The sequence below is a fragment of the Salarias fasciatus genome, chromosome 4 (genome assembly GCF_902148845.1).
Source record: "Salarias fasciatus chromosome 4, fSalaFa1.1, whole genome shotgun sequence".
NCBI classification, from domain to species: domain Eukaryota; kingdom Metazoa; phylum Chordata; class Actinopteri; order Blenniiformes; family Blenniidae; genus Salarias; species Salarias fasciatus.
In genome coordinates this window covers 13,493,115-13,516,345 of record NC_043748.1, presented here as the reverse complement: position 1 = coordinate 13,516,345, position 23,231 = coordinate 13,493,115, and the positions used below count along the sequence as shown (strand labels likewise).

Genomic DNA, 23,231 nt, shown 5'->3' with positions numbered 1-23,231 from the left:
CATTGCCAGATACAGAACCAGTCACTCCACATCAATAGCACTAATGCACTTAACCGAAGAAATACCCACTGCAGTAGATAAAAACATTATTTTGCAAGCCTTTTTGTTGACCTTAAAAATGGCTTTGATACAATCAATCAAATTATACTGCTGAACAAGCTGAGCAAATATGGTATCAGACAGATGGCTCATGAGTGGATCTGGAGCTATTTAGAGGACAGGAAGCAGTTTGATCAGATTGATAATGCAAAATCAGTGCAATACCATATCAAATGCGGCGTACCTCAGGGATCAGTCCTTGAACCAAAACTATTTAATTTATACATCAATTACATTATTTCTGTATCCAAACTGCTCAGATGTGTTGAGACGATACCACTGTGTTTTATTCTGGGGATAATTCAACACAGGTGTTGGATGTGGGCAAAGAGAAAAAAAAAATGAAACAATGGCTTGATGTAAATAAATTCTCACTAAATGTGGAAAAAACAGACTTCATGATATTCAGTAACAGAGGGACAGACACTGATTGTTCAGTTAATACAGAAGGTACAGAAATTAATGAAGTGTGGGAAACTAAGTTTTTGGGTGTCATGGTGGATGAGAACCTCACACATAAACTACACAAAAGTAAAAATATCCAAAGCAGTTGCAGTATGATATAAAGTGAAGGACATGTTGGAAGACAAAACAGTATATATGTTATATTATTCTGTAATTGTTCATTCCAATAAGACCAACACTCAATACTCATGATAAAAAAAGAGCAAAAAAGTAAGTAAAGTTTTCTTTATATAGCTCTTTTCAGAGATAAATCACAAAGTTCCTTACAGAGCAAGGTAAAATCGGTCTCCCTGGGTTTTAAACCATGTCTTTTGGACCTTCAAGAGTTTCTAGCCAGAAGACCGAAGGGTTCTCTGTGAGGAGTACTGGCACAACAAGTCTGTAATGTACTGGGGGCCCACACCATCCAACACTTGGAAAGTGAGAACTAAAATTTTAAAGTCAATCCTCGACTTAACAAGAAGCCAATGAAAATGGACAGAACAGGGGTAATGTGGAAGGTTCTAGATGTACCTGTCAGCAGTCTTGCTGCAGAGTTTTGTACCATTGAGTTTGTTTAGAGCAGTCATGTTAAAATAAGTAAAAAGAGAATTATCATATTCCAAACAGGATGAAATAAAAGCATGAATGATCTTATTGCCAGAGACAGCGATCAAGGTATCTGTTTTGTTTGAATTTTTCTGCAGGTAGTTTGAAGAGAGCCAGTCTTTGATGTATGACACACATTCCAAGAACACAGATAAAAAGTGAAACTCCGAGTCATTAAAAGAACAATACAACTGTGTGTCATCAGCATAGAAAGAAAGATAAGACACGTTTTTAAAACCGTGAATCAGCTGACCAAGACGCATCAAGGACTATAAAAAGAGAATAGGGCCTAAAACAGAACCTTGAGCATGTCCACAAGTCAGGTTTGACACATCAGGAATTTTTTATAGCAACATTAAAAGTTCTTTCTTTTACATACAAGGGGGCACTGGAGGACAGACCCTGAAACCCCATATCAGATTCCAGCTGATCAATCAGTAAAGAGTGATCTACAGCGTCAAATGCAGAAGGCAGGTCCAGTAAGACCAGGACTGTGTAGCGACCGGAGTCTATAGCCATCACAACATCACTGGAAACTCACAAAAGAGCAGTTTCAGTGGAGCGAATTTTTCAAAACCCTGATTGATATTTGTCGTATAGATTGTGCTGTTCCAAGCATAAAGTTAGCTGGTTAGCCACCTCTATTTTCAGAAATTTAGATGTAATGGGAAGCTTTGACATGGGCCGGAAGTTTTTAGGCTCTCCAGGATCAGAGTTTGGCTTTTTAAGAATTGGGTTGACCACAGCCTATTTGAAGTAGCTGAGGACTGAGCCAGACTGAAAGGTGCTGTAGGCAGGATTCGGCATCTCCGCCATCTTGCTTAGGGTTAGCTAAGCAAGATGGCGATTTGACCCATCTAAGATGGCGATTTGAAACCCAGCTCAGCCAATCCTGTCCTGTTTTCTCTGACATCACGCCCTTACGCAAGTTAAGCCCCTCCCACAAGAACGTACGATGAACGCCCCTCGACCAATCACGGTTAGAGCCTCAGGGGCTCTTCTGATTGGTCGAAGATACCGGGAGCGGTAGAGATTCCTTTTCAGCTCAGAACAGAGACAGATAGAAACGCTGCGCCCTCGCGGTAGTGCAATCATGCTACACTTCTAAAGGATTATCAATGGATACTCTAACATTTAATCCAAAGAAAATAAAGAAAAATTAGCATTGACTAGCAAAATCCTGCCTACAGCAGCTTTAAGTGAGAGATGTATTAGTTTCACAACCAGACAGTGTCAAAAGTGTTTCAACAAATGAAATCCAACAAATTCAGCCAGTTGAAATTATTGAAATTTCATGACATAGTGGATTATAGGATTCCGCAGATTATGTTTAAAGCTCACAAAATATTTTTTATTTTTTATTTTTTACACATAAAGCAGATTTTCAAAGAGAGAAAGTAACTGTAACTAAAATGGAACAAAGATCTTCACAAAACCTAAATTTAGAACCAAATTGAGTCAACATTGCAGTACAATAAAAGGGGCCCAGTTATGGAACAACCCAGAAAATGAGTCAGAAGATTGTAACTCACACACCAAACTCAAAAAATTAATAAAATCAAGGTTATTATTAAAATACAAAGAAGCACTGTGATACGGAGTAGAACGGTTTAGAGATAGAGTGGCTGCAGACCGCTCTGTTTGCTGATGTTTGCTGTGTATTTTTCAATGATAGAACAATATGATTACATGAGCTAAAGGAGCAGAACAGATACTTTTTTTCGGATTTGCATTGTGATTACGATGACCCTCAACTATAAAACTACCAAATCCCAGGAGAATATGAACTGGGAGTCATACACTCTGACGCACGCCATTGATGTTATTGTTCATCGAATCAGACATGTCAAGAGCAACTTTTAACCTACGACCGGGCACAGTAGCAGCGTTTGAGAAAACTTGTGTTTTCCACCGTCTACACAAAAAGTTCCACCTTGGGACCCATTTTCAAATCTTTTTTTTTTTTTGTAGGGGTGATAAACACCTTTGTTGTAAACAGACACCAAGTCCAATCCAAATCTAGACCTCAGTGATTGGGGGTGTTTAGTAGGATTTTTTTTTTTTAAATCAATTAATGTGTCCCTTTTTCCTGGTTGCGCTTGCGCCTTGTCTACCAAAATAGAGCCCAAAGAATTCCCAATATTTTAGATAAGATTCAATCCATTTTATTGATGTTCCCAGAGATCCGCCCATTGCCGTCCCTAGCAGAATGCGGTGAATTGGGATTAATTGGGTAATCACTGATAAGGCAAGAATGCCAGTGTGTATCTGTCTCTCTGTGTTAACCGATGGCGGAGTTTTCAGCCTCTCCATAGTGAGCTGGAATCGATAGAATATGGATGGATTGAGGCAGTCATCCGAGTATCTGAGAAATTCAGTACTTGGTTGTCGTTAAAGAAATTTTAAAAACTCATTTTTGTGCTTGAGACTTTTTGATGTTCGTCTTCGAAAACACAACTAAATGTAATTAAAAGCACATAAACTTTACGACTGTTTTGTATCTCATTTGGAACAGCTTGTAAGTAACGTACCGTCGATATATGCCTTTCAAAGCAGACGCAATGTGGATTATCTGCTGTTTGTGAGAAACTTACTGTCGACATGATCATAATTCTGCAACATAAACATGTTTTTTTATGTGACACCTCATTTTATGAGGTTATAGCGACAATCTAATTTTACCACGTAGATAAACACATTAATTCTGAAGTTGCTTTAATTAAGACAGGTTTCCATTTGAGTGAAACGCTGAAGACTTTGTAGCTTCTGTGGCACTAAACTCCAAAACCAGGCTCATTTGTTTTTAGTGTGCGATTGTGAAGATTGAAGCTGCTGACACTGGTTTACAAGCCGTTTGGTCAAGACTTTTATAGGCTTAATCCATCCCGCTTTTATAGCCCACAATATTTATCAGCTCCGTGCAAGCCTTCGCTTTTACTGCCTTCGGTGACCTTTGCCCCTATCAGTACATAAGCGTTCCAGCTCTGTTGCTGGGGGAAAAAAAAAAAAAAGATTTTCTAACTTAATGTGTTAGAAAAAGATGAGAAATAAATCTGATCTGTGTGTTTTTGAGGGAGCTTAATCCTCAGAATATGTTTGGATTTGATGTTAATTTGGTTGAAATTAATCACCTTTGAGAGCTTTTACATCTGGAGTGCAGGAGAGGTGGACACAACAGGAGCACAAATGCAGATGGTGTTAGGTAAGTAGTGGAGGCTTGTTTACACACACGATGGAGTGTGTGATCTCAGAGAGCTTCGGAGTGAGGTGTCAGGCCAGGTGGAGTGTGGGAGTTTTCTCTGTGCCCTGCCCTCCCTCCCCACTGTCACCTGGCAGTTGTTCATTAACACATGGAGCACAGCGAGGCCCGTCTGTACCGAGGCAGAGGTTTATTGATCCCAGGGTTGAACTCAAGGAACAAACGCAGTTAAACCTGCTCTTTCTGCCCTATTTTCTTTCCCCCCCTTTTTTTCAAGCTTTTGGATTTATTGAACACAGTTGGAGTTGAGATCTTCCATAAAAAGTCTTGTTCAGTTTTGTCTTACCTGGATTTTGGACGTCTTACTGAAGAACCTGAGCTCGCTTCTTGTTTTGGACTTGGTCGTCTCTGGAGAGGATTTATTCTTGTGGACACATATAAAAAGAAGCCTTTGTTTGGTTCTTGACATGTAGAGACTGAGGAGAAGACCCAGGAATCTGAGAGAAACCGGACTTTCCCAGGGATCACACAATGCACCGCTGGTTGACTTACCTGGGAGTGTTGATCGTGGCGGCGGCGGCGGCCAGCGACATGCTGGATGACTGTTTATCGTCCCACCATGCATACATAATGAATGTCGTGCTGCTGGAGGACGACACTTATGAATGGAGTCGGCCTTTTGTTCAGGAGGCTGTGGAGCGAGCTATTGAGGTGGACAGGATGGAGAATGAGAAACACGGTATGGATGAATAGTCGCAGTACATGAAGACAAACTGGTGGAACAAACAACAAATGGCTTCAAATTACATTATGGAGCCCAGAACAGTGAAACCTAAAGAGAAGGAAGTTGGTCTTTTTACACACAATAAAGAAAACTATAACTTAATATTGCTGGTGAGGGAATGAAAGCAGTAGAATGAAAAGGTAATATAGTATGGAGTGAAAATAAAACACGTTTTAGATCATTAAAAGAGATTATAGGTTTTTGTTTCTGTGCCTACTTTTTAGAGACTTACACAGAGTGTGTGTGGGGTCAGCTGTGTTTCTCGAGGCTTCCATGGATGCACGTAGCAGATTGTGCTTACAGAATATTCCAGCAACGGTGCAGCTGACGTCTTGATTTTGGGTGAATTTTCCAAAAAAAGGCAATGTTGGCACTTTTTTTTTTTTCTTCCAAAAATTTATTTTAAAAAAGTTCTGTGGTGGACACCATTGAAAATATATAAAAATGAATTTGGATTTCATCGATAAGGTTTCGGGTGTGCATGGACTGTGCGTGTTGTGTATATTGTGACACTCATACATGATAGATGAATTTGGTTTCAAGACTTGTCTTTCTGGCCTTTTCAGCTGGAGTGGAGCAGTGTTATCGTAAATAAATGCATTTAGCATGTGAATGACACACTTTTGGTGTTTATCAGTCAGTAAAGGCTTGGCACCTGAGCGCTTTTTCCTCTGATAAATCGACAACATGATATTGCATATCGCTATTTTCTTACATTTCTTATCACTATTTATTAAACCTAACCATGAGAGACAGATATCTATCATCCCTGTGTGTTAATGCTGGAAGTATTTCTTGTTTAACTGTTTGGGTTTTTTGTTTCTTTCTTTTCATCCCTCATACTCATAATTGCGGTTGTTGGGTTATATCTACATTTAACTGTTCTTCTAATGTTACTATTTTAACTCATTTTAGCTGATTGTGATGCAGTAAATAAATGATATTACTTCGGTAGAATTGGGTTTGTTATATTAGTGGTTGACTTGCAGGTTAAACACTTTACTGGAGCTCAGTTTGTCCATGCATACAAAGGCTCATTATGGGACAGAAATTCAAATTAGGCTCTTAACCAAACTTGTTACTGTGTTGAAGTCCCCAAATTTTCATTTAAAGAGTTGTTATAAAGGATTTCAGGCCAAAAATCTGAAATAAATCTGTTTCCTGTGTTCATGCCTTGTGGTAAACCTTTATTAACCGCCATACATTTTGCCACACTGTTAAATGTGTTCGGTTTTTAGTAAAATGTAGATTTAGAATGCTTAAAGGTGTTTTATTCAAATGAAACTACTTAATTTAAATAACTTATTACACAATATTTATTGTCTGCAATTACTTTGCTTAAGGGTTTTCATCTTTGTATCCTGTTATTATCTAATTACCTTTGTCCGATGTGTTTTTTTAATACTGATATGGATGAATGTCGTTACTTTTTCGGCGAGTAATTGCACACGGATCATTGATCTGCGGGTGACATGGTCCCTCTAATCTAATCTGAACAACCCAGAGAGATTAATGAGTTCAGTCTGGACATTAATGACTCTTTATCTTTTGTTTTTTTCTATGACTAAAGGTTTGAATTTCACACTGACGGCCAACTACAATGGCTTTACCACCGAGGGATACAACCGGCAGGGCTGTGATAGCAGCACCTGCGAAGGGGTGACGATACTCAAAAACCTACATGTGAGTGAAGTCGAATTCTTTAAAATATGGCTGTAAGGGTGAATGTTACATTGATAACAATACAGAATGTGAAGGTGAGAGGTTTGAGTGGCTCAGAGATGATCAGAGGACTTTCTGTATTCAAAATGGAAGCAGTCAGAATAAACCAGGGTATTAATAAAATAGTGAAATGATGATTTAAATGGACACAGATTGCCATAAATGCAGTTTTGCATTAGTTTTCTCACAGATTAGGCACATTAACTCACTGGCCTCAAGCTAAATCCATGTGGTGTCACTTTCTGCAGAAGAAAAATCAAGTGGGATGCATCATGCTGGGTCCGTCTTGTACTTTTGCAACCTTCCAGTTAGTGGAGTGAGTATAATTCACTTTGGTTTTCATCAAATGTATAATGTTGGCCCTTCTTTGACATTCTGCCTTTCTGTCTCTGCCTCAGTCAGGACGTTGGCTTCAGCCTGACCATACCCATCATCTCTGCTGGGAGCTTCGGCCTCGCCTGTGACTTCAAACCCAAACTGACCCGACTCCTCCCCCCGGCAAGAAAGATCACCGACTTTTTCCTCAACTTCAATAATCTAAGTCTGCCTTTTAAGGATCCTTGGGAGCGAGTCTATGTCTACAAAATGACTGAAAATTTCACTGAAGACTGTTTCTGGTGAGCACCGTCTGACCTGAGAATCGATATTCCGTCTTCAAGGGACCTTTAAATTTCACCAGCTTTCATTTGTCCACAGGTACATCAATGCCATGGAAGCAGCGTCTTTCACCTTCGCTACAAATACAAACAGGGAGATGCTGCGCAGGGAGGAAGACCTGATCACAGCGCTGAAGTCTTCAAAAAGACACAGCAACAGTGGGTATTAAACATCAGCACGACTCGGGGACGGAACTTTTCAGTTTGGTCAAAGAAAACCAGTCTGTGACTCTTTCTAGAATATACTTTTAATACTCTTACCTTAAAGGACAAAAGTGTGGATTCCTTGAATTAGCAGATTCTGACGTATCTGCCACTAACGTCTGAAAAGTTTTCATTCTAATCCTTTTTTTATGTGAAGCTTCTTTGAGTACTGTAAAATCAAATATGTATCAAATAATAATAAATCAAATAATAATGTATTATTATTGTTGTTTTTCTGGAAGGCACTGTAAAGAAAAAAACTGCTCTGCTCAACAATTTCTCTGTCATTTGATGCAAATCTGCTTGATTCCCTTCAGTTTTTATTATGTGTGGCGGCGTCCAAGACATCGTTTCCATAAAGAGAAAGGCAGATGTGATCCTCGAAGACACCATATTCATTCTCCTTAATGTTTACAAGTAAGTTTGGCCAAAGTGTTACTCCTATTAACCCCATTTTTTTTTTTTATCACAAAGCGTCCTATTGTCAAAATAGAAGTCAGAATTAAGAAACCTGCTGGAAATATGAGGTAAAAAAATAACAGTGTAAGTGCACTGTGAATACAAAACGCACACGCAGTATATATCCATGTGTTGTCCACAACAGTTTGATCCAGTGACGCCGGAAAGTCCCTTGTTCTGGTGCTTGGTTTCACCATTTCCAATCAGGCAAAGGCCAAGAAAGCTCAGGACGGTTATCAACCATATTTACTAAGGCACAGACAAAGGCCATACCTATTTTCATTCAGGTGAAGGTCAACTAGCATCAATATAGTTTCTTTTACAACTGAAGAATTTCCTTTATCTTTTTCCAAACCATGTCAGCAGCCTTTTTTTGATCAAATGCCAGTTTCCTATTCCCTTATCGAAGAGCGCGTCATAAGAAAGAAGAAAAAAATCAATAACTAGAACTTCACTGGACAGATTTGTAACAATTATTTACTTGATTCAATGACACTGTAATACAATTAACACATTTAATCTAACACAGGACTTTTCTCTCAGCACCTGGTTTTCTTGTGTCTGACTGAACGCCATGTTAACTACTATCAGAAGGCAGAGCAAGAATAATGCATCGCCTTTCCCTTCCGTTTAGCACCGAGTACTATGATAACAGAACATCCACTAAAGGCATGGAGGACGTCCTGGTGGTCACTCTACCACAGAGGAACTACAAGGCATACAACACTTCCTACAACAACACGGTGAGCAGCGCTGCAGACGTCCACCTCCTCAGCCTGAGTCCTGTTCCTGCTTTATTTTGGGCCACTCTGAATGTGTGAACAGACATGAAGCGCGTCTGTCTTTTTGCTGCGCTCCTCAGAGAAACGACTACGTGGCCGGATACCACGACGGAGCGCTGCTGTTTGGTAAAGTGCTCAGAGAGAGGATGCTCAGCAGGCAACAACGCAGCAACGTGTTCCTCAACGACACTCCAGCTCTGCACCCGTTTGCCAACGTCACCTTTGACGGTCAGTACGCGACATTTGAGATGATGGAAACGTTTCACAAACGGAAGAAAGCTCTTAGTACGTTTAACAGAAACAACAAATGGAGGGACAGGTAGTCACAACATTCCTGCAAAGATTTTTTCTCTTTGCACAAATTCAAGACAATTTCATGCAAAAGTGGAGATCAAAATAAGAAATTAAAATGGAAGATTTAAATATTTCACTGACATGATTCCCTCAAACCTTCGGTCACAAACTTGCTCCTCTAACCTCTAATCCGCCGCTGCCCTATATTGAATGAAATGGTGTGTCATTTTGTTAGGAGTGTGTTTGGTTTGGAGGAATATTGGACCATTTTACAAGCTCATTATGGATTTTATTGATTGTTTCATGTCCTCAAGCCACTTTGTACTTTTTCATGTTTACATGTTTTCTTTTCAGGCCTCTCATGTTTTAGCAGCTGCAGTTTATGACTTATTATTTGGGAAAGTATCCAGTAAAATAATTCAATTGTGTTTGCAGTCCTTGCTGACTCGCTTTGAGTCAATATTTCTCATCACTTCTTGGGCTCAAATCCAAAATAATCATTTAACATTTGCAGGAAATTAAAAAAAAAAAAAAAAAGAAAGACCTGACTGTTTTGTGTTTCTGTGATCAGGGATGGGAGGACGCTACGTGCTCGATCAGTACGGCGACAGAGACGTTAACTTCTCCGTGATCTACACGTCCACGTTGACCGGAATGGTGAGACCACTGACCGTTTAAGAGTGACGCCGGCTGTGAAGGAGCTGCTTTCAAACCGCACGCCTTCTGTCTGTCTTCAGTATGAAACGCTGCTGGTTTATGATACGTCAACGAACGAAAGCATCATGGTGAGCCCGAACCCCGCGCTGGTGTGGAGGGGAGGCACTCTCCCTCTGGACCGGCTGGAGGAGCCCAGCAGCAACAGTGAGGAACACTACGCTCTGACGACAGCTGAATATTCTGAAGCTTGAAATCTGTAACTGTACCTGTGTGTGTGTGTGTTTTCAGCTTTTGACACGCAGGAAATAACCGTAGTCGTGTTGAGCCTCAGTGTAGTGATCGTGACGGCGGTCGCTCTCATTTTCTACAGGTAAAGAGCCAACACATGCCGCTGAAATTAAACACACGAAAGCCTGTAAGCGGAATAAGGGGTGTGTAGATCCTGTGTTTACTGTTTGATTGAACACCGACAGGAAGAACAGAAAAGAGCGTCACATGCGGAAGAAGTGGTCGCACATCGATCCGCACCTGATCGGCCCTCTGGACGAGAAGGAGGTGTCACTGAAGGTAAAAAAATCCACCAGCCTGCCGAGAGCCGAGCGATTGGCTGATGTCATTTCCACAGCGTGACATAAGAAGTGAAAGATGAGGCTGCAGAAAATGAGCTGAGATAAAGTACAGTATTACTATTACTATTATTATCATTAATAATTAATCGTCCTATGACCCTGACTGGCCTGAACTGTTCAAGACGATGCTGCCAGGATGAGTTTGCAAAAACATCCATGATACAACAGTTTGTTTTACATTTCAATGCATTTTACACCATGAGGTATTATTAAAATTGGCTTCATTTTGAGATTGTAGTGATTTTCCACAGTAATTGTTTGGTTTTCCTAAAAATCTAGAAATTTTTGTTCTCTGTGCCAAAACAGAGAAAAACTCCAAATGTTAAATTTAAAGGTTTCTATGGCGGTCCGGGCCTTTCTTAGGTGGAACTGTCCTGTATGGAAAATGGTTGAAGCAAGGCAGTCAACAAACATCTCAGAAGTTGCATTTAAAAAGTAAATCTAAAGCAAAAAGAGCATTTTCCTCTAAATGCATGTGTGTGTGTGTTTGTATTTTTATGTAGGACTTAGATGGAGGTTTTCTTCTTGCGTGTCTTTACCGCTTCGTGTTTTAGCCTTGTTTTTTATGAATGACACATTTCTTATAGTGTTTGATTGCTAAAGTGTGTGTAAATCATAAATGTTCTAATTTCACTGGAGTGGTTAAAAACGAGCAGGTCGTCTTCCAGTGCAGACGTGACCTTAGGAAAGACACTGGACCTCCAATTTCTCCCCCAAGGCTGGACTTTGAGCCCCCTGCATGGCAGCTGTCTGTGTTGTTTTGTGCGCCTGAATGGGTGAAAGTGCTCAGAAAGTGCTGAAGCAGTGATATGAGGTCCATTTACGATGAGACGCTCGATGTGTGTTTTATGTAACAGATCGATGACGATAAGAGGAAGGACAGTACATACTTCAACCATCGCGGCCGCTACGACAAAAAGGTATCACTGTCTTTAAATATCAGCGTCAAGCTGACAGAATAACCAAATTATTATGTGAAACGTTTCTTTTATTTCTCCTTTTTTTCCCAGCCAGTGATTTTAAAAGAGCTGCAACACATAGACGGCGACTTCACAGAGAGCCAGAGGATCGAGCTCAACACTGTAAGCTTTTTCCTCTTCCTGTGAAGGAAAGTGGATGAAAACAGAGTCCGCCTCGCTCACCTCCTGCCCGCTTTCACGTTGCAGCTGCTGCGTATCGATTACTACAACCTGACCAAGTTTTACGGCACGGTGAAGTTTGAGTACGGCGTGTACGGCGTGTTCGAGCTCTGCCAGAGGGGCTCGCTCAGGGTGAGAGCTCAGCAGTCGGCGCTGCTTTATGGAGGTTATCAGATCCCTCATTATCTGGCAGGATATCCTATCTGATTCTTTTTTATTTTTTTTTCTCCATCTCACATGTGCATGTTGAGCAGCGACACAGTGGTGTAGCGGTTGGCACGCTTGCATCACAGAATGCTGTGGGTCCGATCTAGACTTGGCCCTTCTTTAGCCCGTGTTTGATATTCCACAGATTTCGCTTGATCAGTCAGTGTGAAGAACAGAAAAACACATCAACGTCCAAACATGGGTTTTCTGCTCTCTTCTTCTCAGTACATCCTCAATGACAGGATCTCGTATCCGGATGAAACCTTCTTGGACATGGAGTTTAAGATATCGGTCATGTATGACATTGCAAAGGTACTGTTCATTTGGTTTGTGCATGTTTTTCAATCCAAGTTACTGATTTAAAGGATGTTAAGTGCAGCATGATGCTTGTTCCCTGCACTGTTCCCATTGGAAGTCCTGAACTGTGTCTTCCAGTTTTAAAACTTAAAATGGTTTTCCTTCTTGCTGTGTCTTGTACAGGGCATGTCTTACCTCCACTCCAGTAACATTCAGGTCCACGGTCGCCTCAAGTCCACCAACTGCGTGGTCGACAACCGCATGGTGGTCAAGATCACGGACTTCGGCTGCCACACCATCCTGAAACCCGGCCGGGGTCAGTCTTTTTCCTCATCATCCCTGCTGATTATTCATCCTGCGAAAGGTTCAGAACTCTGTTTCTTCTCCGCTCCTCTCAGACCTGTGGACGGCCCCCGAGCACCTCCGTAAAGACGGCGTGTCTCAAAAAGGCGACGTCTACAGCTACGCCATCATTGCTCATGAGATCGTATTGAGGCGACCGCCGTTCTACTCACAGTTCTGCACCAGTAAAGCAGGTAAGCCTCATTTCTACTGGTGCAAACCTCAAAAAGTGAATATGAATAATCACTTATATTTTAAAGACCCCATTCTTCTTTCGCACCTTCTGTTTCTTTGTAATCCCCTTTCCCTTCACTGCATTGAGCTTCCCATGAAGCACATTCCATGAAAATGCTATTTAGATAAAGTTTGATTGATTTCATGGGATTTCAAAACTGCTTTTTCCTCCAGAGAAGCTGTACAGAGTCCAGTATCCCAGCGCCACCGTCTTCAGACCCGACCTTTACTTCGACGGCATGTCAGAACGGGACATCGAGGTAAAAACAGACAGTAATAGTCAGCGCGTTGTTTCAACGTGGACCCGTTAGTTCGACTTCTCTGAACTTTTTCACGTGTGTCTTCAGCTGTACATGCTGATAACAAACTGCTGGGATGAAGATCCAGAGCGGAGGCCGGATTTCAAGAAAATCGAGTCAACACTGGGAAAGATCTTCAGGTCAGCTGAAGGCTTCAGCACACATATTTATATAATTGAATTTTAAACCCATGATACCAATGCTTTTTGATCTGCAGGTTAAAAGTGAGAGTTCTGAAGTTTCAATATTGACGCGAAATGTTTCTGATCGCTTGCAGCAACTTGCACAACCAAGCCACCGAGACGTACATGGACAACCTGATCCGCCGCCTGCAGATGTACTCCAAGACGCTGGAGCGCCTGGTGGAGGAGCGGACGTCTCTGTACAAAGCAGAGCGGGACCGAGCGGACCGCCTCAACTTCATGCTGCTTCCCGCGTCAGTCCACGTCCTTATGCATCATCTCCTGCTTCTTTCCAGTAATATCAAGAGGAAACGGAAACATTTCCTCTTAAATCTATCGACTGATTTCGTGATCTCAGTGCTTGGCTTCTTTACTTTAGTGCCCAGGATCTTTGCTGTGTATTGACCCCCCCCCACCCCTCCGCCTCTCTCTGCGTCCCCTCAGCCCCGTGGTTCGGTCCCTGAAGGAGACGGGCCGAGTGGAGCCCGAGCTGTTTGAGGAGGTGACCATTTACTTCAGCGACATTGTGGGATTCACCACCCTCTGCCACTACAGCACCCCGATGGAGGTGGTGGACATGCTCAACGACATCTACAAGAACTTTGACAGCATCCTCGACCACCACGACGTCTACAAGGTAGCTTACCGGGGGCCGCGGGAGCACCGGGAGCCTCCAGGGACTCAGGAGGATCTCATGTCGTCTTTTTCACCGTGACTCAGGTTGAGACGATCGGAGACGCCTACATGGTGGCGTCAGGTTTGCCCAAGCGCAACGGGAACAGGCACGCAGTGGACATCGCCCACATGGCCCTCGACATCCTGTCATTTATGGCCACATTTGAACTGCAGCACCTGCCCGGGATCCCTCTGTGGATCCGGATCGGCGTGCACTCAGGTAGTGTCGCCTTCAATAAGCTCACACGTCTAATGTAGCTGCTCTACATTGATTTGGATCTTTTTTTTTTTCTAATTTCAAACATTTTTTGACAGCATCCTTTTTTTTTTCCTAGATAATTATCACCTTTCAATTAAAAAAAAACACTTTTGCATGTATCAAGCCTGTTTAAGTCTACATATGGATTCTTTTCTAGTTTACATTTAATTTCTTTTGACCAATTTTCCCATAATGCCGGTTTCCTTTTATCTGGGGAGTGTTTCTGCTTGCTGTGATGCTGCTGACATCTAGTGGCAGAACAGTGTGAATCAAGGGTTTCAGGCTACTTTAGTTCAGCTCTAAATTTTCCACTTTGTTTTAGTGCAAACACATTTTTTTTTTTAATACTTTATTTTTAACCAAAAAAGCAATAACAAAAAATCAGAAGTTTAAACAATAATACAAATACTCATGATAATCAAGATGTAGAACAGTAGTGAAAACAATAACAAGTGAGAATAAGAGCATAACTTTGTACAAGCAGTGGAATAAAACAGAAATTAAGAACAAAGCAGGTTATCATCTCTAGTTGTGAGGTATAGGTCCCATTTTCGCCACATGGCATCATATTTATCCTTTTGGAGTCGTAAACTGTAGGTCAAACATTCCATGCACTGGATATTTGTTACAATAGCTATCCATTGGCTGGTGTTGGGGGGCTCTGCACTGAGCCACCTCCTTGTTACAGCCTTTTTACCTGCAACCATAAAGATTTTTAGCAGATATCGGTCATCTCTGGTTAGATTTAGGTCCATATCCCCCAAGTAAAATGACAAAGAAGTGAATTCAATATCAAAACATAGGACTGATTTAATAATAGCATGTACACTCTCCCAGAAGGTTTGAAGCATAGGACATTCCCAAAATATGTGTGAGTGATTAGCTTTTTCATTACCACATCCCCTCCAACATTTGGGTTGTGTCCCTGTTTGCTTAGACTTTTGTTGTGGAGTTATGAAAAACCTCATACAGTTTTTCCATGAAAAATCCCTCCATGTATGTGAACCTGTAGTTGTAATTTGGGTATTAATTATATTTGTCCATTGTTCAGGAGTAATTACAATTCCTAGTTCCTCTTCCCACTTGGCTTTTACATAAAATGTTGAGTGGCCTCGCAATTCTACTATATACCTGTACAATTCTCCAATGATCTTTTTAGAGAGTTTGCCATTATATGCTTTGATGAACATTTGTGTTATACCTGTCATTTTTTCTGGAAGGAGTTCTTTTACATTTTTGTTAAAATAGTGGCGGAGTTGAAGGTACCTATAAAAATCCTGTTGGCTTAAGCTATATCTCTTTGACATGGCTTTAAAGTCCATAAGTTCCCCCTTCTCCACCAACAGACACAGAGCTGTGAGGCCTTGTCTTTCCCACTGAACGAACCCTCCACCCTCCACAGCCGGGTTAAACTCTGGATCATACACTGGCCATGCTAAGATTCGCATTTCTTTTTGAATGTTAAGTTGTTTTACTATGCTACACCAAATATCTATAGCGAGCCTGACCCACTGACTTTGGATGTCATACAGTTTAGTGGTCTGAGGTAATCCTAGCAGGCTCTGCAGGGGTCGATCTAACAGTGACAACTCCATAGCTTTCCATTTTGAGATATATTCCTGGTTACACCAGAGCAAGAGTGGTTTTACCTGTGCTGCCAAATAATAGTCTTTAAGGTTTGGTAAGCCCATCCCTCCACTAGCTTTTGGCAACTGCAATGTTTTATATCTCACTCTAGGAGCTTTGCTGCTCCAGATAAACCGAGAAATCAGCTTGTCCCATTCTCTAAATTGATTGTCTGGGATATGTATGGGTAGGGACTGAAATAGGTAAAGTAATCTGGGCAAAATGTTAGTTTTTATCACCATTATTCTGCTTCCAATATCAAGGGGTAAAGGGGCCCATCTATCCAGATCCTCTTTTATTGATGTGTTAATTTGTATATAATTTTTAGAATACAACAGGGATATGTCCTTTGTTAACGTCACACCTAAATATTTAATGGAAGTGGAGTCCCAATTAAATCTGTATTTATTTTTAAGCACTGGGGATGAAACGAAGTTAAATACCAAAGCTTGTGTCTTGTCAATGTTCAGAGTATAGCCTGACAAGGCTCCATATTCCTGTAGCAAATCCATTAGTCTAGGAACTCCTAGTTCTGGGTTCTTGAGACTGACCAAAACATCATCTGCGAAAAGACATATTTTATGCTCAGTATCTCTTATTATGATACCTTCCAAATCCAGATCTTGTCTAATGGCTTGAGCAAGCGGTTCAATAAACAGATTGAAAAGTAGTGGGCTGGCTGGGCAACCTTGGCGACAGCCTCGCTGCAGATGTATTGAGTTGGACAAACCACCATTCACTTTGATTCTGGCCATTGGAGCTGTATATAGTGTTTTAATACTCGTGATAAACTTCTCATGAAATCCGAATTTTCCCATTACTTTATAGAGAAACTGCCATCCCACTGAGTCAAATGCTTTTTCTGCATCCACGCTCAGTAAAATTGCCCTCAGTTTTTCCTTCTCTATGTGTTCAATGATATGAAGGCACCTCCTTATATTATCTTGGGTCTGCCGACATTTGATAAAACCAGATTGATCTTCATCAATCAAGTCAGGCATCACCTCCTCCATTCTTCTTGTTAAAATAGCTGCAAATATTTTATAGTCCTGATTCAAGACGCTGATAGGTCTATATGAGCCACATTCTGTTAAGTCCTTACCCTCTTTTGGGATTATTGATATGGTAGCCTCCCTCCACGATGGAGGGAGAACTCCCTCTTTTAGGGTGTAATTGAAACTTTTCTCTAATAGTGGTACCAATTCTTCTCTAAATGATTTGTACCATTCACCTGGGAATCCATCAGTCCCTGGAGACTTACATGGCCTCAGGGAGGATATGACCCTATCAATTTCTATAGGAGATATTTCTTTAATTAATTTGTCATTTTGTATTTTACCAAGGGAAGGCAAGTCCAGCTCGCCCAGAAACTCATCAACCTTACGAGCATTGAATATTGTAGGTTGAGTATATAAAGTCTGGTAGTATTTCTCAAATGATTTTTGTATTTCATCTAGTTTGTACGTTATCTTTTTAGTAACAGGGTCTCTAATTTTATATACCGTGTTTTGTGTTTGCTGTTTTTTCCAATCGCCAGGCCAGTATTTTGGAGGCTTTCGAGCCTGCTTCATAGTGTCTCTGTTTCAAAAATTTTAGCTTCTTCTCCACTTGTTCACTGTATATCTTGTCAATTTCTTGTTTAATTGGTCTCATTTGTTTTAACAGTTTTGGGTCTTTGTTTGTACTGTGTAGTTGTTGGAGATCAAGAAGTTGTTTCTGCAGGTCTTGGAGTCTTTGAGTTTTCAACCTTTTCACATAAGCAGTTTCTGAAATAATTTTCCCTCGTAAAACTGCCTTGGCAGTGTCCCATAGAATTACTGGATTCACATTTCCATCATCATTGATCTCTAAGTATGTTTTTAGTTCATTCTTTATTTTTTCTTTAAACCCAGGATTGTTTAGCATGCTGGTATTTAATCTCCACGTTGTTGTCTTATAGCCAATATCCAGATGTAATTTCAGGTTTATGGGGGAGTGGTCTGATATATCCCTCTGACTTATTTCACATTCTTTTAACCTATGTCTCTCAGAATTATGCATGAATAGATAATCGATCCTTGTGTAGGCATTATGTCGATTTGAGTAAAATGTGTATTGTCTAGAATGGTTGTGGAAATCTCTCCAGACGTCTATCAGGCCGAGATCCTGGATTCTTCTCCAAAGCCATTTTTCAGTATTTGTGGTTTGTCTCTTTAGACTGGTAGTATCCAACTTTGGGTTAAAGATCATATTGAAGTCGCCTGCCCAAATTAAAATTCCAACAGTCTGACAAGAAACCAACTCAAGTATTTTTTTAAAGAGCACTTTGTTGCTACCTGGAGGTGCATAAATATTGAGCAAAGTCACTTCTTTATTATCTAATTTACCCTTCACCATGATGAACCTTCCCTCTTTATCTTTAGTTTCTGACAAAAGTTCAAAATGGGTAGAATTTGGCATCAAAATAGCAACGCCTCTCTTGCGTCCTGTTTTAAATGATGAGTAGTAAGTATGTCTAAAACCCATTTTTTTTATTTTTTCATGCTCTTGATTTGTTAGATGAGTCTCCTGCCAAAATATAATCTCTGCCTTCTCTCTCTTTATCTTTGAAATAACTTTACTCCTCTTGATAGGGTTAGTCAGTCCATTTACATTCAGGGAGATAACCTTAAATTCCTTATGAGCCATATATTAACAACAGTTCCCTCAAAAACATGCTCGTGATCCTCAACAATAAACAATGTCTCTGAACACTCAGCACAGAACGGCTGCAGCAGTGAGAACAGAAAAATAAAAGATAAATGAAAAGCTGGGCTTCCATCAAAGAGACTGTTCGTGAGCCTCTTGTGTAGGGGGGTGTTCCAGCCACAAGGTGGCGGGCCCCCCTCAGGTAGTTTGTGTGGGTGGCTCCCATCAGCATCCGTAGACTGACTACCGAGTTCTTAAATCAAAATAAGCCGGATTCAATCAGAAAATGTCCATTAAAATGTCCCAACGGCGTTTAAGTAATAGATAGATTTTTTTTTTTTTTTTTAAATATCAATTACAATAATACCCAAAAGGGGTAGTCACATTTTCTTACATAGTTCTCTTTCAAATGAGGAAACCGCAAAAGGTGGTGGCTTAACGATCCTCACTGTCCGGTTCGGTCTGACGGGAAAATCCACGGAGCCTGTCTCGGATCCTCTGCTGGTACTCACCACCGCGACGGCTACTCCTCGCCATCTCCCAGCGGCGACCCGGTAGCGGTGCGTCTCTCTGCACCTCGGGTCTCGGTGTTATAGGGAAACCCCTCGCTCGGAGATCCTCAGCGGCTTGGTCTGCGTTTTCGTAAGTGACAGACCCCGACTCCAGGAAGACACGCATTTTTGTCATCGGGGTGTGGAATCGGATTCCTAGTTCTTTCAGGACTTTCTTGATTGGTATGTATTCCCTCCGTTTCTCCATCACACCTGTTGCGTAGTCGTGGTCAAAAAACACTCGTTTCCCGTCAATCACCATTTTTTTCTTCCACGCCGAGCTGATAACCTTTTCCTTGGTGGAGTATTTCAGGAACCTAACAACCGTGGATCTCGGGGGTGCCGTCTCAGCGGGTTTGGCCCCGGCTGCTCTGTGTGCGCGTTCAATGCCCAGCTCGTCCAGACCGATGCTCTCACCCAGTTCTTTCTGTATGAAATCTTCCACAAAGCGGGCCATTGAGGTTCCTTCTGCTCCCTCCTTGATGCCATAAATCCGAATATTATTTCGGCGTGAATGTCCTTCAAGCTCGGTGATCTTTGATCTCAGTTCCAGCTGGGTTTTCTGCATCTAAACCTCCTGCACCTCCGCGTTAAATGTTTCCGCCTCTCCGATGCGCCGCTCGGCTTCATCAAGTCTTTGCAAACTCGTCTCAATTTTTCCTGCGGTTTCCTCCAGCTTCGTATCGATATCCGCCAACTGTTTCGAGATATTATTTTGCAATTCAGACATGGCTTTAGCCATAGTTTCGTTAATGGTGTCGCGGATGGAGGCTAATGTTACCGTGTCTGCTAACTTAGCTTCGCCGCTGCTGCCTGTATCTTCAGTATCCATGTCCTTCTTTTTGCTTTTTTTCTTCATACTAAGATCCCTTTCTTCTTCCCCTGACATTTATCTCCACAGAAAAACACTTTGGTTGAAAGTCTCCTGAATTTAAGGGGATTATTGGTAGTTCAGTCAGGAGCTGAAACTTTAAGCTGCCATCGTCTTCACAGTGCCACCGGAAGTCCAGTGCAAACACATTTTGAGAGTGTTTTCATTTTTCTTTTTATATTTTCAAGGACCCTGAACAAGATGGAAACTTTAGACGATGTTATTTATGATAATGATTACTTCTGTAAGATGCAGAAAGTCAATGTTGTCTATAAATTCACTGTTGCATGATGTCTGCATCTCTGACCAAAACACAGCGATTCCCACTAAAATATTAAATACATCAGTTTTTGTTGGGAAAACTTTATCTGTCAGGCTCATTTGGACCTGAAGGATGAATGTTTGATGAATTTTAAGACAAAAATAACAACGGGAATCTGTTGAAACAGAAATTAAAGTGTAGACAGAGCTGCTGAAAAGTGCAGAAGCTGATTAAACGTTTTTTTTGTTTTTCATTGCCTTTGCTTCCAGGGCCGTGTGCTGCGGGTGTGGTGGGAAACAAAATGCCTCGATATTGTTTGTTCGGCGACACGGTGAACACTGCCTCACGCATGGAGTCAACGGGCCTGCGTAAGACACATACACACACACACACACACACACACACACACACACACACACACACACACACACACACACACACACACACACACACACACACACACACACACACACACACACACACACACACACACACATCACAGCATCTTTGATTTCGTGAAAAGTCCGTTCACAGTTGTTTTTTTCATGATTCCAGCTCTGAGAATTCACGTCAGCCAGTCGACCATCAACATCCTGCAGAGGACAGACTGCCAGTTTGAGTATGAGCAGAGAGGAGAGACGTACCTGAAGGTGGGCTGTGATAGAAACAGATGAACCCTTTGCAGTGGTTCTTAGTTTAATCTTCTGTGTCTGAGCCTTCTTCACCTGACCCGCAGGGAAAAGGCAAAGAGATGACGTACTGGTTAACAGGAGTCACTGGAGGGAAGTACAATCTGCCAACACCACCGACGGCGTGAGTAGCGTCTCATTCAAATACAGCCTGTAGACACTTGAATACCCAGTTTGCACGTGAAAGGCCCTCATTTGTCTGATCGCCTCCTCTTCAGGGAGAACTTCCAGCGGCTCCAGCAGGACCTGGCTGAGATGATCATGTCCAGTCTGAAGCGCGGAAAAGACGGCTTTGAGAAGAGGAAAACCCTGTCCACCAAGATCCGTCGCCGAGAGACCAACGGCAGCCTGCAGAAGGACGGCCTGCCCGAGTACTTTCACCTGGCTGTCACCGACAGTCCCACGACTCAGCTGTGATCACGCCGGAGCTCTGGCTCCTGAACGGCAGCTGCTGCACAGGCTCCATCGGCGCCGCTGGACTGTTGGAGGAGTCGTTTGGAGGAAGCCGGTGACGCCGGTGTGTCCCTGCTTTGATCAATGCTCCTGCCTCAGAGTCACAGGCGTCTCTGTGTTTCCTAATGTTTGGTTTTTTTTTTTACATCGTGCTTTGGTACCTGTTTCCAAATATAGTTTTATCTCACTGGTCATGAAAAGGAAGAATCTCCCTTTGGATAACCTTCACTTGGAGAAAATCCTCAGCTGTTCTGTTTGACACATTGCAGCCCTCCTCATAGCACGTCATGAAGAGTTTATTGGCTGGAGTCACTTTATTTGATGTGCCCATCTTCCAGTGTTAGAAAATTGAGGGATTTAACAAACAGAAATAACCAATTCTTCAACCACAATGTGGAGTTTTGCCGATTAAAATTTCATGAAAATATAGCAAATCTGAATGTTTTTTGTAACATAGATAATGAGGTTTGCTTACACTCCCCCAATAAGCAATGACCCTTAACTCTCTTTATCCTTTATATCCATTTGAAGAACGTGTTGGTTCGATATCTGGACTAAACTCCGGGAGACTCCTTCTCTCCCTTTATCGATGGCTCTTTTTTTATATTTCGATGTTGCTGACAGGATGATCGTTGATCACAAATGTTTTGCCCAATTATTTACCGTGTAAATAGCCTTTTCTGCTGCGGAGACAGTGGAACCATTTCTGTTTCATACTTACAACAATGCTACCTTGTTTTCAGAACATTGGAAATATTTCTGTGGTGATTTGTGTTTTATTAAATAATGTTTGAAAGCAAATTCAAAGATTTTTTATTTTTTTTTTTTATTGGCCAATACAGAAATTCAGAGAAAATCATTTACACACAAAGATACAATGATCTAGAAAGATGCGACCACCAGTCGAGGACTAGAACTAAATGTTAAACCCCACCCCAGCTCCAAAATCCAAATGTGGATGAGGAGTGAGCGGAGCTGGTTTACGAGGCTGGAGAAGAACTGCCCTTGAATTTTTTTTGAGAAATAAGCTATGGAGGGCTCTTCTTATATTATCACGGGTTTGTCGATTAGTTATAAAAACCTGTCTGGTCCTCATTTATTAAGGTGTACATTATTACATTTATTCTCTTGGCAATAATTGCAGCAAATAATTTATAATCTACATTCAAAACACTAATTGGTCCGTATTTTTTACAGTCCATCCTATCCTTCCCCTCCTTAGGTATAACTGAAATAAATGCCTTTGCATACTTTGCATAATTTCTAAACCTTTTGATTTAACATTTTAGATATAGATTTATTTTTCACGTGTACACATTTTAACAAAGCATTCTGTTTTGCATGAATTTCTCTCTCAAATGAAAGAAAAATGAGCTAAATGTGAGAAAAGTGAACTAAATGTTCACAAAATGTCACCTATTACACAGTAACTGAATTTTTACATTCTGCACCCCATATGAGCAGCATGTTTAATGGCATGTTTGCAATTCATTGTTGTCATGTAAATTCCTCCCAGCTGTGTGAATTTCACCAACTGGTGACTTTCCAGCTTTCCAGCTCCACGAAGGCTACATCATTGCACATGCTTCACAAAAAAAAAAGTGCTGTTATTGCTTTTAGAATCTGTGTTCTGGATGCAGTACCTCCATCAGAGTCACGCATCATCCGCAACTTGTTCGTTTTTATTCTGGACGCGTTTGGAACAGGCACAGCTCTCTTCAGAATACATGAAGGCATGTTTGAAATAACCACAGATGCATCAGGTGTGACTTTTAGACGGCGTTCCGTCCTCCATCTTTACATGGTTTTAGTTGTGACCAGCACGGTGCCTCCCAGCTCTGTGGCTGGAAGTGGGATCCTGTGCTCAGAGGGGCCTCCGGAGTGCACGGTGGGGCCCCCGCAGGCCGTGAAGCCGTCCCCCCACTTCAGACCCCGCTGGG

General features: G+C 41.5%; 1 protein-coding gene across 1 annotated transcript; it reads left to right on the top strand.

Annotated features, from left to right (window-relative positions):
* The first annotated feature begins 4,882 nt into the window (after nt 1–4,882).
* Nucleotides 4,883–21,255, top strand: gucy2ca (guanylate cyclase 2Ca). Its single transcript, XM_030090438.1, has 27 exons — nt 4,883–5,090; nt 6,706–6,818; nt 7,106–7,173; nt 7,256–7,474; nt 7,554–7,672; nt 8,035–8,134; nt 8,811–8,919; nt 9,039–9,186; nt 9,824–9,909; nt 9,990–10,107; nt 10,198–10,279; nt 10,383–10,476; nt 11,396–11,458; nt 11,549–11,620; nt 11,705–11,809; nt 12,110–12,196; nt 12,365–12,497; nt 12,580–12,717; nt 12,932–13,017; nt 13,105–13,196; nt 13,334–13,492; nt 13,683–13,875; nt 13,959–14,133; nt 20,419–20,517; nt 20,705–20,799; nt 20,886–20,962; nt 21,057–21,255. Exons 1-27 carry the CDS (start codon nt 4,883–4,885, stop codon nt 21,253–21,255), a joined length of 3,237 nt encoding a protein of 1,078 aa, XP_029946298.1.
* Nucleotides 21,256–23,231: the final 1,976 nt, after the last annotated feature.